Raw genomic sequence first — 16,146 nt, 5'->3', positions numbered from 1 at the left:
TACAATCGCACTCCCACCTTCCCCAACCCAGATACTCAAAGCCTAGTGGTAGTAGTCAAGCTCCAATCGTGCAACCAAATGAGACAGCACTTCAGAATAACCGTAATGTCCACTATGCCCCCCCCCCCCGCCCCCATCTGCAAAAATCACAGGTTCACCTCCCGCAACAATGGAAGCCTCCTTCAAAAGGTGGAGACAGGACAAGGGGACACTGATGTACATGGATGGTTGAGTAGCGACCCTGGGAGAACCCACGGACAAGTTCCAACTCCCGAGAGGGAGCAACCCAAGATATATACAGACCAAAAACATCCTCCACAAGGAATTGACAATGTATCCCCAGATACCAGGACACATTACTAGAACAACTTCTAAACATAGGTGAACTAGGAGAGGGGAGCTGTGTGGACATGTATGGATGACTATTAGAGGAGGTACGCTCGCCCTTGTTTGAGACAAGAAAGAAATGGAAGGAAGTGCTAGGCAGGGAAATAGGGGGAGGAACCTGGATCGAAGCACTGCACAGGGCAAACTTCACCTCCATGTGCACAGGGCTGAGCCTAACGCAGCTAAAGGTGGACAGAGGGTGCACCAAACCAGAACACGAAAGAGCAGGCTCTTCCTGGTGGAGGCCAAGTGTGAACATAGCCAGGGAGGCCCAGTGAACCACACCCACCTGTTCCGGCCCTGCTCTTGACTTGTCGGGTATTGGATGTCCTTCTTTGAGGCCATGTCCAGGGTTGTGGGAGTGAGCAGAGAGACATGCCCACTAGTGGCAGTCTTCAGGGTATCAGACCAGCTAGAGCTCTTCGGGGGGGGGGGGGGGGGGGGGGGGCCTTTGCCTCCCTGATCGCCCATTGGAGAATCCTGCACCACCCAAGGCTGCGGACTGGCTGTCCGACCTGGCGGAATTTAATGAAGTACGCCAGCCGAGGATCAGAGGAAGGCTTCCACAAGACGTCAAGGCTGTTCACCAACCCGTTCTAAGACCTGTTCGTAACCAGCAACCAATAAAGTTGAGGGGGAACCCAGGACAATTCACAAAATAAGGAAGAAAAAAGAAGAACCCGGGGTTGGGGATAGGGAAAGAGAACAACTATAGCACCCAAGAAAAACACCGGACTGGTACAGAAGAAAACCGCAAGGGACAGTTTGCCTGTAAATTACTGCCTGAACCACAGTGTCTGTAAATCTTTGTAAATACATGTGCCAGCCTGGACACATGATCAGTAAACAATGCTAACAGAGCTTCCTGCTGCGCGCAGAGATTACAGGCAGCTTAGGCTGACAGAAATCATACAAATGAAGCAGGTAAACAAAAATTGTGCCATCTCTACTTCAATCTGCAAGGACATGGGCAGCAAGTGAATTGTGACCTCTATTCCTAAAAATTGGCTTAAAGCAATTTCTAATGCTAATCGTGGAAAAAACAAAGAAGTCATGCCATTATACTGGTTTGGCCCCAGCTGCAGCATGCACTTTTGAATGGATGCAAAGGATGCAGAAGAGATTTATTAGAATGGTACCAGGGATGAAAAACTTTCGCTACTAGAGAATGGAAATTGTTGTCCTTCAAGCAGGAAAGACTGAAGGCAGATTTTAACAGAGGTGCATTGTTGAATGACGCACCAGAGAAGAAGGCATTTAATCCATTGTACCTTTGTTTACTCTAAGAAAAGCTATCCGGTTCATCCCATACCTTTCACCTTTTCCCAAAACTCTACAAGCATTGCCAATTTGAATATCTATCCAATTGTCTTTTGATAATTACTAAATCTGCATCTGCAATTTTACGTCTTTCAAGCAGTACATTCCAGAGCAAAACAACTTGTTGCATGAAAATATTTTCTCATGTCACCTTTGGTTCTTTTGCAAATTACTTTAAATCAGTCTTCTCTGGTTACCAACCTATATCCCACTTTCTTCTTATTGCTCTTTCAAAGCCAATCATGATTTTGAACACCTATCAAATCCTCCCCGAATCTTTTCTGCTCTGAGACCAGCCTTCATTTCTCACACCTTTTCTCTTTCATTTTAATCCCTTTATGTTTTGTTACTAAGAATATCCCACTTCTCCCACTCTTGAAAATAGGCCTAGTGTGTATCCTCTTTTAAGGCCTCATTACTCATCCTTTGGCTGATCTGTCAACTTCTAATTCCAATTCACCTGGCCAGATCTCTTCCAACTCACTGAAATCAACCTTTCCCGAGTATTTTCACATTTAACATTTTCAATGTCCTATTCAATAGCTACTCCTAAACTCCCAAAGTCAATGGTACACGGATCATTGCTTTTCTGATATTCTCTCCCTGAAACATGCTCCACTTTATTCCTCAGAACAGGATCCAGTTCTGTGTCCTTCCTCGTTAGGTTGGAAACACATTAATCAAGAAAGTTCTCTTGGACACATTTCAGTAGTTCCCCCCATTTCAGTAATCCCCCTCCCCCCACTATCACTCCATCCCCACAGCCTTTGCCCTTCTCAGTGTCACGTTCCTAGCCTGTGTGAATTGAAGTTCCCCCCTCATTATCATTACTCTAAATTCCATGCACCTTTCTGCACTCTGCCTGCATATTTATTCTTTACCTACTTTCCGCTATGGTCTATATTATTCATTCAACATTGAACCTTCAGTTATGTTCGCCCTTTCCACTGTTGTGACAGGGTCTTTGATTAATACGGAAATGCCTGCTCCATTTATTTTTCTTCCCTCGCTTTCCCGGAAGCCAGGAATAGTAAATGTCCATTCCACCACTTGCTTGAGGCAAGTTCTGTTGGTGGACTACATCTTAATCCCACATTGCTAATTTTGCCTGCAGCTCACCAACCTAATTTAACATAAATTGTGCTTTTACACAGTTTGTCTCACAGCACACCTCCTCCCACCTGTCTGATCACTCCCATTTCTGAAATGTTGCTTTTCTCCTCCAATGTTTGCCAATTCTTGTATCTCTTCTTCACTACTTCAACCTAATGCCCATCCTTCTGCCAATTTAGTTTTAGTGGCGGTCCCAGTCACACATAACAAGACATTCCGCGTCACCATGTCAATGATATCGTCAAATACTTTATCAAATTAATTAATCCATGACCTACCATTCACAAACCGAAACTTAATTTTTTGACCACCAAGAGAAATGTCATGAGAGATCTACGAATGATATAGAGTAGCTTGAAGTAGCATTTAGAGCAACAGGGTGTGAAAACTAAAATCAACAACTGACAGCAGTGGATCAGCGAGGGACCAGAGATTGGGGCTGAGTAACCATCAGCAATCAGGTTGCAAGTCCAGACAGAGTAATGCCATGGGAAATCTATTAATGGCAATAAATTGAGCTATTACACCTCACTGTATTATTACTGGGTGTTTCATTGTTCATTATGACCTTCACAAATAATGATACAAGATACACCTTCAATGTCCATAACCTCCTGTCTAATCGTCTGATACGATCTTTTTCCAGACGACACGTACTCAGTCTGTCTGTCAGTGCTGCTCCATTTCCTTCACCTGAAATTGGTTGAGCAGCCTCCTTCTTCAAACGTAGTTAAGTTTGCAAACCTATTCAAATCACAAACCACACCATGTTGCTCAGTGAGAAGTTGGGGATTGCTCTGTGATGTCACCGTTTGACCCATCCATTTAAAGGGCCCTCCCCCATGAACCCATTTGATTCACTTAGGTTGCTGAGAGAAGGAAATCTAGCATCCTTAACCAAGTCTGACCTACATGACTCCAGATCCGCAACAATATGGCTGACTCTTAACTGCCCTCTAAAACATTTGCGCAAGCCACATGGTTATGCCAAACTGGGACAAAAAAGCAAATATCCCAGACTCCATCACCATCCCTGGATTATGTCTTGACCCTCGAGCACTACAGACCCAACAGATGTAGCAGCAACAGTGGTATATAGTCAGGAGAGAGAATCTTCAACATTTGACAGGTCAACATGACCAAGGAAACCTCCTGCTGATTACCATTTCTTGCCCTGCCTCAGCTGATGAATCATCCCCGTGTTGAGCACCACATGGAACAAACACCGAGGGTAGCAGGGCTCAGAACGTCCTTTGGGTGGGGGACCTCAATGTCCCTCAACAGGGGTGGCACACTATTTTTTAAAAATAAACTTTTTATCTAGGCATTTTTGGTACTACAACAACAACAAAATAAACAATGTACATGAATCTATAAACATAGTGCAAAAGATGTCTCCCTCCCTTACAGGTTCCACCTTTATTAACATCCTACTCTAAACTAAACTAATCCCCCCACCTTTCCCCCCCCCCCCCCCCCCCTTTCTGCTGACGATTAATTTTCCACAAAGAAGTCGACGAATGGTTGCCACCTTCGGGCAAACCCTAACATTAACCCTCTCAAGGCGAACTTGATTTTCTCCAAACAGAGAAAGCTAGCCATGTCTCCGACTTTGGGGGCTTTGGGTCCCTCCAAGCTAATAGTATCCGTCTCCGGGCTACCAGGGATGTAAAGGCCAAAACGTCTGCCTCTTTCTCCTCCTGGATTCCTGGATCTTCGGACACCCGAAAATCGCCACCTCTGGACTCGGTGCCACCCTTGTTTTTAACACCTGTACATGACATCTGCAAACCCCTACCCTAAGCTTCAGGTATGCCCAGACCATGTGGACATGGTTCGCTGGTCCTCCCGCACACTTTGCACACTTGTCTTCCATCCCAAAGAATCTGCTCATCCGGGCCACTGTCATGTGAGCCTGGTGAACGACCACAAATTGTATCAGGCATATGTTGTGGACGTGTCGACACTACTCAACGCGTCCGCCCATGAACCACCCTCTGTCTCTCATCACAGCTCCTTCTCCCACTTGCGCTTCAGCTCCTCGGTCTGCATCTCCTCCGACCCCATAAGTTCCTTGTAAATGTCAGAGACGCTCCCCTCTCCCACCCATCCTCTGGAAACTACCCTGTCATGTATAGCCCTTGGGGGTAGGAGCGTTGACACCTGTCTACGTAGGAAGTCCCGCACCTGCAGATACCCAAATTCGTTCCCCCTCGCCAACCCAAACGTCTCTTCCAGCGCCCTCATACTCGGAAAACTTCCCTCTATAAACATATCCCCCATCCTCTCAATCCCTGCTCTCTGCCATACCTGGAGCAGCCCATCCATACTTCCCGGGGCAAACTTGTGATTATTACAAATTGGGGACCAGACCGATGCTCCATCTGCTCCCACGTCTCCTCCACTGCCCCCAGACTCTCAGGGCCGCCACCATCACGGGGCTGGTGGAAGTAACGTGCCGGCGGGAACGGCAGAGGCGGTTACCAACGCCCCCTAAACTGGTGCCCTTGCATGAAGCCGCCTCCATACGCTCCAATGCCCACCCTCTCCCCATTACGCACTTCCTGATCATGGCTATACTCGCAGTCCAGTAATAGTTACAAATATTTGGCAGCACCAGCCCGCCCTCTCCCCAACTCCGCTCAAGCATTACCTTCCTTACTCGTGGGGTCTTGCCCGCCCAAACAAAGCCAGTGATCACTTTGTTGACCGTTTAAAAAAAGGACCTCAGAACAAAATGGGGAGACACTGATATACAAACAGAAATCTCAGGAGGACCGTCATCTTCACCGTTTGCACCTTGCCAGCTAGTGACAACGGAAGTGCGTCCCATCTCCAAAATTGTCCTTCATGTGGTCTACTAGTCAGGCCAAATTTAATTTATGCAGCCGGTCCCATTCCCGCACCACTTGGATGCCTAGATACCTAAAGCTTCCCCCCACTAATCTAAACGGTAACTCCCCCAATCGCCTCTCCTGTCCCCTCGCCTGGACTGCAAACATCTCACTTTTCCCCATATTTAGCTTATACCCCGAAACCGGCCAATTCCCCTAGAATCCTCATGATTTCTTCCCTCCCCTCTATTGGGTCCGATACATACAAAAGCAGGTCGTCTACATAAAGAGAGACTCTGAGCTCCACCCTCCCCCACCCCCTCCCCCCCGACCAGCCCCTTGAAGCTCTCAGAGTAATTGCCAGCGGCCCTATAGCTAGCGCAAACAACAGTAGGGAGAAGGGGCATCCCCGTCTCATCCCCCGGTGCAGTCTAAAGTAGTCCAATGTTGTCCTATTCGTCGTATGCTCGCCACAGGAGCCTGATACAACAACCTGACCCAGTCAATAAAGCCCACCCAAATCCAAACCAGCCCAGTACCTCCCACAGATATTCCCACTCTACCCAATCAAAAAGCCTTCTCTGCGTCCATTGCGACCACTATCTCCACCGCCCTACCTTCCGGGGCATCAGGACCACGTTTGATAGCGTTCTGATATTGGCCACCAACTGCCTACTCTTAACAAACCCCGTCTGGCCTCCCCAATGACATCCGGAACACAATCCTCAATCCTGGAGGCCAAAATTTTGGCCAGCAGTTGGCGCCCACATTCAACAAGGATATCGCCTGTAGGACCCCCACAGCTCCGGGTTCTTGTCCGCTTCAGAATCAGCGAAATCGTGGCCTGTGACATCATCGGGGCAGCACCCCTCTCTCCCTTATCTCATTGAACATCCTCATCAACACCGGTCCACTATCCCAGAGAACTTTCTATAGAAACTCCGCTAGGTACTCATCTGGCCCGGGCCTTTACCCGACTGCATGGCCTTCAGACCCTCCGTTATCTCTTCCAATCCGATCGGGGCCCCCAGCCCTTCTACCAGCTCACCATCCACCTTTGGGAATTCAGCCACCCCTAAGAAGCGCCTCATCCCCTCCGGCCCCGTTGGGGATCCTGACCCGTACAGCCTACTGTAAAAATCCCGAAATGCCTTATTCACCCCTGCTGAATCTCCAACCAGGTTCCCACCTCCATATTTACTTTCCCTACCTCCCTGGCTGCCCTCCCTCTTTCTAAGCTGCTGTGCAAGCATTCTGCTTGCCTTCTCTCCATGCTCATAGATCGCCCCCCTCGCATTTTTCAACTGCTCCACCGCCGTCCCTGTGGTTAACAAGCCAAACCCCGCCTGTAGGCCTCCACCATTTCCTTAAAAGCCCTGCCTCTGGGATCACCACATACCTCCAATCGATCTGTAGTATCCCTTTTACCAGTAGCGTCTGTCTCTGCCATGCCCACCTTCTCCCTGTGGGCCCGTATCGAGATCAGCTCCCCTCTAACTGCCTCCTTCAGTGCTTCCCCAGACCACCGCTGCTGAAATTTCCCCCGTGTCATTGACCTGCAGGTATTTCTGAATACATTTCCTCAGCCGCTCACACACCCCTTTGTCAGCTAAAAGTCCCACTCTAACCTCCAGTGCGGGTGGCTGGTTACTGTCTTTCACTAACCTGCAGGTCAACCCAGTGGGAACATGGTCTGAGATTGTGATCGCCGAGTACCCCGTGTCTACCAACCCCCTGCTCAGAATAAAGAAATCAATCCAGAAGTACACTTTATGCATGTGTGAGTAGAAGGAGAACTCCCTTCACCCTCGGCTGCCCAAACCTCCATGGATCCACCCCCCCCCCCCCCCCCCCCCCCCCCCCCCCATCTGCTCCATGAACCCTTTTAATACTTTGAAATTGCTGGCACCCGGCCATTTTTGAGCTTGACCGGTCTAAGCCAGGGTCAATAACTGTGTGAGGTCCCCTCCCATGACCAACTTGTGCGAGTCCAGTATCTTCCTCAACATCCTCTTTATGAACTCCACATCATCCCAATTTGGGCCATACACATTTACTAATACCACCTGCGCCCCCTCCAGTTTCTCACTGACCATAATGTACCAGCCCCCCACATCCGAGACTATTCTACCCACCTCAAACACCACCCGCTTATTGATCAGGATCGAGACCCTCTATTCTTTGAATCTAGTCCCAAGTAAATGACCTGACTGACCCAGCCTTTCCTCAATCTAATCTGGTCAGCTACTCTTAAGGCGAGTCTCCTGCAACATTACCACGTCCACCTTCAGACTCCTCAGATGCGCGAACACGCATGCCCTCTTGACCCGGCCCATTTAGCCCTCGAACCATTCCCCCCACCCCTTCGCTGATCAGCCATCCCCTTTTTTGGGCCAGCCTCCAGCCCGTGCTCTGCGCCTCCACCGGCCTGCCCCCAGACAGCTTCCGCCCCCAACCTGTCCCTTAGCACAAGTCCCTCCCTCGTCAGCAGAACATTCTCTCCACCCCCCCAAAATATCTGGTAGACTGGGCCGGGTGACAAGTGATGAAGGCAGGCAGGAAGGAAGGAAGCTCATTGTGTATCCCCATCCTCAATGATGTTGCAGGCCAGGACAGAAGTACAAAAGAAGAGGCTGAAGTATTTGCTACCATCTTAAGCCAGAGTGCTAAATGGATGATCCATCTCAGACTCCACCCGAGGTCCTCACCTTAAGTCGTTAACAAAAGTAGGACAAATCCTGTCCAGCCAGTTACGGCAGCATCAGTCCACTCTCAATCAGTAAAGCAATGGGAAGTGTTGTCAAGCATACTTACTCAATAACAACCTGCGTCAGTTTTGGGTTCCGCCAAACAATTTGGCTCCAGACCTCATTACAGCCTCAGTCTAAATATGGACAAAAAGCATACCTCCTGAGGCAAGGGGAGAGAAACTACCTTTGATATCAAGGGAGCACTTGGCAGATTATGACATCAAAGAGTTTGAGGAAAATTGAAGTAAATGAGAATCAGGGAAAAACACTCCATTGGCCATCATACCTACTACAAAGAAATTGGTTGTGGTTGCTGAAGACCAACTGTCTCAGCTGTTGAACATCATTGACCAAAAAGAGGGGAGAAGGGAAATGTGTTGTTCAGTGTTTGTGATTCCTCAGATACCAAAGTAGTCTGTGCTTTTATGCAGCAAGGTCTGGACAACATTCAGGCTTGGGCTGATAAGTGGCAAGTAACATTTGCATCACACGAGTGCCAGACAATGACCATCTCCAACAAGAGAGAATCTAACCATCATGCCTTCGATATTCATCAGCAGTACCATCACTCAATGCCCAACCATCAACACCCTCTGGACTACCATTGACCTGAAACTTAACTAAATCAACCATACAAGTACTGAGCTGGAAGAGTATGCCAGATACTGGGAGTGTTGCAGTCATAACGCATCTCCTGAGTCCCCAAAACCTATCCACTATCGACAAAGTACAAGTCAGGAGTGTGATGGAATACTTCCACTTGCCTGGATGATTACAGCTCCAACACAAAAAACCCAATTACAAGAAGCTCATAACAATCCAGGTCAAAGCAGTTCACTTATTTGGCACCCAGTCACCACCTTAAACATTCATTCTCTTCACCACTGCTAAACGATGGCAGGAAAGTGTACCATTTACAAGATGCACTACACTAAATCAACAAGGCTCTTTAAACAACAGAGTCATGACTTCTACAAATTAGAAAGACAAAGGGAGTGAAGCACGAGAACACCACATAAAAGCTCCAAGCCATGAACCATCGAATGAGGAACTATATTAATGTTCCTTCATTGTTGCTGGCAAAATGTGAATAAATTAGAAATCACTTTTATACCATTCTGGCTGGAATTCCGCATTCGGGAGACTATGGGCTGGATTCTTGGGCTGCACTCGCCGCAAGATCGCCTCGGATGGAGGGCGACCATGTAAAGGTCCATTGACCGAGGGGGGAAGCTCCGGTCACCAGGTGGGCATGGCCGAAGAATCCAGCCCTCTGTTCTCCTACCGGAGATTAATCATCTGATTTGTGCTTGCGCAAGAAGTGTACATCCGAAGCAGTTCACTATTCCACGTCATTCAAATTTACACATGGCAAGGATTGCGGAGATTCCATCGCAAATCCAACTAGCAGGCCATAATTTTGAGCAGTGGGCCAATAGCAAAGTCTGCCGTATGGCAGCCCCCCCCTCCCCCTCCCCCCGCAATTCAATAACCTGATCCCGCCTTCCCCCCATATCGCTTAAGCCCCAAGAGTTTAGAAGGACGAGGAGGGATTCTACTGAAACTTACTTGATATTGCGAGGCCTGGATAAGAGGGAGGTGGAGAGGATGTTTCCACTTGTAGGAAAAACCAGAACTAGAGAGCACAATCTCAGACTAAGGGATGATCCTTTAAACAGAGGTGAGGAGGAGTTTCTTCAGCAAGAGGGTGGTGAATCTGTGAAACGCTTTGCCACAGAAGGCTGTGGAGACCAAATCACTGAATGTCTTCTTGATTAATAAGTGGATCAGGAGTTAGTGAGAAGGCAGGAGAATGGGGATGAGAAAAATACAGCCATGATTCAATGGTGGAGCAGACTCGATGGGCCGAGTGGCCTAATTCTGCTCCAATTTCTAATGGGGGGGGGGGGGGGGTGGCTCCTCATGGGGGAGGGTGAAATGTCTCCTCTCTCATGAGGGCGGGGGGGGGGTGTCTCCTCTCATGAGGGGCGGGGGGGGGGGGGATGTCTCCTGTCTCATGGGGGGGGGGGGTGTGGGGGTCTCCTCTCATGGGGGTGTCCTTTCTCATGGGAGTGGGGGGGTCCTCCTCTCTCATGGGGGGGTTCCTCTCATGGGGGTGGGGGGGTCTCCTCTCATGTTTGAAAGGAAAAGCCAGTTTTGAGGAAAAGAGCTTGGATGTGTCTGTGTTTGCTGTGAGCTGGATCTGCGGTGATCTCTGCCATGAACGACTATCTCTGAATCGGGGGTGTGGGGGGCCTCCTCCCCTTGGGGGGGGTGTCTCGTCTCCACCCATGGGGGGGGGGGGGGGCCTCGTCTCCACCCATGGGGGGGGGGTGCCTCGTCTCCACCCATGGGGGGGGGGGGGTCTCGTCTCCACACATGGGGGGGGGGCCTCGTCTCCACCCATGGGGGGGGGGGGGGTGTCTCGTCTCCACCATGGGGGGGGGGGGGGGGGTCTCGTCTCCACCCATGGGGGGGGGGGGGTCTCGTCTCCACCATGGGGGGGGGGGGTCTCGTCTCCACCCATGGGGGGGGGGTCTCGTCTCCACCATGGGGGGGGGGGGGTCTCGTCTCACCCATGGGGGGGGGGGTCTCGTCTCCAAACATGGGGGGGGGGTCTCGTCTCCACCCATGGGGGGGGGGGTCTCGTCTCCACCCATGGGGGGGGGGGGTCTGGTCTCCACCCATGGGGGGGGGGGGGTCTCGTCTCCACCCATGGGGGGGGGGGTCTCGTCTCCACCCATGGGGGGGGGGTCTGTCTCCACCCATGGGGGGGGGGTCTCGTCTCCACCCATGGGGGGGGGTCTGTCTCCACCCATGGGGGGGGGGTCTCGTCTCCACCCATGGGGGGGGTCTCGTCCTCCGACCCATGGGGGGGGTCTCGTCTCCGCCCATGGGGGGGGTCTCGTCTCCGCCCATGGGGGGGGTCTCGTCTCCGCCCATGGGGGGGTCTCGTCTCCGCCCATGGGGGGGTCTCGTCTCCGCCCATTGGGGGGTGTCTCCGCCCATTGGGGGGGTCTCCGCCCATGGGGGGTCTCCGCCCATTGGGGGGGTCTCGCCCATTGGGGGGGTCTCCGCCCATTGGGGGGGTCTCCGCCCATTGGGGGGGTCTCCGCCCATTGGGGGGGTCTCCGCCCATTGGGGGGGTCTCCGCCCATTGGGGGGGTCTCCGCCCATTGGGGGGTCTCCGCCCATTGGGGGGGTCTCCGCCCATTGGGGGGGTCTCCGCCCATTGGGGGGGTCTCCGCCCATTGGGGGGGGTCTCTCATGAGGTGGGGGGGAGGGGAGGTCTCTCTCATTGGGGGAGGGGTCTCCTCTCTCATTAGGGGGGCGGGGGGGTCTCCCGAACAGTACTGCGAATGTACCTACACAACATAGACAGCAGAGGTTCAGGAAGCCGGCTTGTTGGTGCTCAGTTCAAATCAACTATCAGCATGGGTATTACTAGCAAGCCTGGATGTGCTTCTGGCTTGGAACAGTCTACAGTCTGCAATGTACTGAAAATCTTTCACACAATGTACTGATAGAGTATAGTTAACTGGAGACATAAACTCTCAGCAAAACCGCTGTGATGTTACAGTCTAGTCAAACAAAAAATCTCCTAGGTGTGAAGCAAACTTCCACATTGCATTTAATCGTCAAATATAGTTGCCATAAAAAGTTCAAAGATCATGACACAAGCACACATCTTTGACTTACACCGTGGACAGCCATTTCCACAGATTGTCAAACTGTATTAAATGCTGGTGCACTAAGTATGGTGCATTAGGGTGAACAAGGTTTTGAAAATGTATGCTCCAATTATTTGTAGTAAATGGAATTAAATTATAAACATTAATCAATATTTTAATAAAAACATATTACTTCCCTTGTAGAAATATATCAGGATCAAATCACAATTTACACATAATTTTGTATTCAAGGCTTTCAATTTTAAAGGAGTTAAATCTTCAATGCTTAGATCCCAATTATTGCTGAATGCTGAGTTTAAGAAAGCACTTACCCATGAAAAATTGTAAAGCAACATTGTTCATAAGAATACTGTCTAGGGGAATCGTACAAAGTTTTTCCAAAGTTCGCAGCAAGCTTGAGTGTATCTACTTCCTGCAGATTAAAAAAAGTGAATTAGCAGCTGAAAAATTGCTCAACAGCAAAATTTTTTAAATGTTGACTCAGCCACAATAATTAAACCTTGCAAGAGGTGCAGATAGTAGACTAGAAAAATAGACTAGAAAAAATACTAAACTCAAAAATATCACAGTACATTACGTGCAAAGTTAAAGTGACCTTAATAGATTGCCATACAATGCTGGTCATTGAAAGAAAACACAAAAAGTGGAGGGGGGGGGTGGGGGGGGGGATTGTATTTTCAACACTACCTTTCATGTTTTAAGGATGTTTCAAAGCCAACAATTTAATTTTGAAGCACTGCATGGTTGTTAAGCAGGCAAAACCTTACTAAGTTTGAATAGGTTTGTGTGCTCAAACAGATCAAATAGACTTACACAAATACATTTGCCAAACTTAATTCAGGTCATGAGATGTTGATTCCCAGGATGAGAGAGTTTTCCTCAGAGTAAAATACAGTGGGCAGCTAATCTCGAGTTAGAAGAATGGGGGGTCATCTCATTGAAATGCAAGATTCTAAAAAGGCTAAACATGCTGTTTCCCTGACTGGTGACCTTGAACTGTGCGAGGGTGAGGTGGGTATGGTGCTGAATAGTCTCAAAATAACGGGTAGACCATTTAGGACCAAGATGAGAAGTGTCTTCACTCCAGGATGGGAATCTTGCAAATTCGATGTCACAGGGCTGTAGATACTCTGTATTGAGAATACTCAAGGCTGAGATCAATAGATTTTTGGACTGTAAAGCAATCAAAGGATATTGGGATAAAGTGGGGCTGTTTCACACACTGGGGCTAAATCGCTGGCTTTGAAAGCAGACCAAGGCAGGCCAGCAGCACGGTTCGATTCCCGTAACAACCTTCCCGAACATGCGCCGGAATGTGGCGACTAGGGGCTTTTCACAGTAACTTCATTAAAGCCTACTCGTGACAATAAGCGATTTTCATTTCATTTCAAGTGTAAAGATGGGTTGATGCCAAAATTAGCCATTATCTGACTGAATGACAGTGCAGGCTTAAGGGACCATATGGTCCATTCTGTCCTTTTTTCTTAAGTGTGTGTTCCTAAAATGACCCCATCAGCATTAATTTGGGCAGGTCAAGGAAAGAGATTTTGGGCAGTACCCGACTTACTACCAAGGAGTAGGCCATTCTGCACCTTGAGCCTGCTCCACCCATTTAAACGTCAAATCTGCATCCCTCTTACCGCCAACAACCTATCACCCCGTTGCTTACCAAGAATCGGTCCGTCTCTGCCTTAAAACATTCAAAGATTCTGCTTTCACCGGCTTCTTAGAAAGAGAGATCATGTTGCGAACATGAGACAAAGGGGCTAATAATGGTGCCATTAGGGACTGAGAGTGTTAATAGTGGCAAAAGCTGGATAGCAGACTGTTAATAGGAGAAAATGTCAGTGACCATGTGGAGGGGTGGGGTTGTTTTTGGACAAGCCAGGGAAACTGAATAACAGAAAACAAAAGAGGGGAGTCAAGGTGGAGGGGAAGGTCAGTCTAAACTTTTTGAATTCAATGTTGAGTCCAGAAGGTTGTAACCTGCCTAATGGGAAGAGGTGTTTGCTCTTCCTGTTTCCATTGGGCATTACTAAGCACTGCAACAGGTCGAAGACAGACATATGGCGTGAGACAAGAATGCACCATAACAGCCCCTTTGCCTCATATCCATGTCATCTTTGTCAATCTCTCCTTAACTTAATTATGTTTCTGTCCCAATAGATGTTGACATAGACACAGAATTTACAGTGCCGAAGGAGGCCATTCTGCCCATTGAGTTAGCACCGACCCTTAGAAAGAACACCCCACACCTCCACACTATCCCCGTAAACCAGTAACCCATCTAACCTTTTTGGGCAATTTATCGTGGCCAATCCACCCTATCCTGCACATCTTTGGACTGTGCGAGGAAACCAGAGCACCCGGAGCGGAGGAAACCACGCACAGGGAGAATGTGCAAACTCCGCACAGAGTGACCCAAGCCGGGAATCGAACCTGGAGCGGCGAAGCAGCTGTGCTAACTACTGTGCTACCTTGCTGCCCCAGATCTTCTGGGTTTATCCAGCATTTTATTTCTGTCCATTACAAGTTTTAGTTTGGTATCCCAGGTATTAGACGTTTGCTCTAATTTGGAAAACTTAAACATGGAGTAGGGAAAGAAGAAACATGTGCCACTATGCCATGCCACTGTGGCAAGCAGGGTGATGCGCTTGACCACCAAATGTACATTATATCAATTCAGGCATATTTGCTGTGCAAAAGCGACAAGCAAACTATCACTCTAATTTCATTAATTTGCAGGGCATGGGATCACTAACAAGTCCAGCATCTATTATCGATTGCTGGCTTTCCTCTAAAAGTGAGGATACCCTCCTTCCTGAACTGCTTCAAGATAGATCATAGAATTTACAGTGCAGAAGGAGGCCATTCGGCCTATCGAGTCTGCACCGGCTCCTGGAAAGAGCACCCTACCCAAGGTTAACACCTCCACCCTAACCCCATAACCCAGTAACCCCACCCAACACTAAGGGCAATTTGAACACTAAGGGTAATTTATCATGTCCAATCCACCTAACTTGCACATCTTTGGACTGTGGGAGGAAACCGGAGCACCGGAGGAAACCCACGCACACACGGGGAGGAAGTGCAGACTCCGCACAGACAGTGACATGATACTGTGAGGCCTGGATAGTGTGGACGTGGAGTGGATGTTTCCACTTGTAGGAAAAATTAGAACCAGAGGACACCATCTCAGACTGAAGGGGCAATCCTTTAAAACAGACACGAGGAGGAATTTCTTCAGCCAGAGGGTGGTGAATCTGTGGACCTCATTGTTGCAGAAGGCTGAGGAGGCCAAGTCATTGAGTGTTTTTAAGACGGCAATAGATAGGATCGTGATTAATATGAGGATCATGGCTTATGGGGAGAAGGCAGGAGAATGGGGATGAGGAACATATCAGCTATGATTGGATGGTGGAGCAGACCTGATGGGCTGAATGGCCTAATTCTGCTACGATACCTTATGTTTTCATGAGGGCATAAAGGGATCCCAGAGTGATGTTAGGTAGGAAATTCCAGACATTGCCCCAGTAATAAAGAAGGAACACTTGGGTGTGATAGTGTCCCTGTTGCCTCACATTCTAACTGGTAAAGACTGTGGGTTTGGTAAGTGGTCGAAGGGGTTTGATGAGTGTCTGCAGTCCATCCAGGTGACAGTGTACTGCTGCCACTGTTTTACGGGTGACGGACAGACTGAATTTTGAGATGATGGATAGGTTGACAAGCAGACTGCTTTGTCCTGGATGATGTCAAGTTTCTTGAATGTTTTTGCATCTGAGACAAGAAGAAAACGTCAAATTCCTGACTTTTACCTGAAAGTTGAAATAGCTCAGAGGAGTCAGAAAGTGAGCCATTCATCACAGAATTCAGACCTTAAGTTGTTTTAGGAGCCACATTATTTGTGGCTGATCTCGTCAGGCTTAATGTTGATGGTAAGGGGGTTTGAAATATAAAATTGTTATCAACCCGATATACTACAATCCCTTGTTTCACAATTCTAATCTTACACTTGGATAATGTGGAATAAAATTCCCCTTTTAATCCAAA

At 48.7% G+C, this 16,146-nt stretch overlaps 1 protein-coding gene across 1 annotated transcript in view; it reads right to left on the bottom strand.

Annotated features, from left to right (window-relative positions):
* Positions 1-16,146, bottom strand: part of snx13 (sorting nexin 13) — a 115,954-nt gene that overhangs the window by 51,656 nt on the left and 48,152 nt on the right. Inside the window, 2 exon segments of the mRNA XM_038797464.1 lie at positions 12,408-12,471; positions 12,473-12,508. Coding sequence (XP_038653392.1) covers positions 12,408-12,471; positions 12,473-12,508 — 100 coding nt within the window.

This window comes from Scyliorhinus canicula, chromosome 5 (assembly GCF_902713615.1).
Source record: "Scyliorhinus canicula chromosome 5, sScyCan1.1, whole genome shotgun sequence".
Taxonomy (NCBI): domain Eukaryota; kingdom Metazoa; phylum Chordata; class Chondrichthyes; order Carcharhiniformes; family Scyliorhinidae; genus Scyliorhinus; species Scyliorhinus canicula.
Note: the sequence above shows the minus strand (reverse complement) of the source record. Positions and strands in the feature narration are given on the sequence as shown.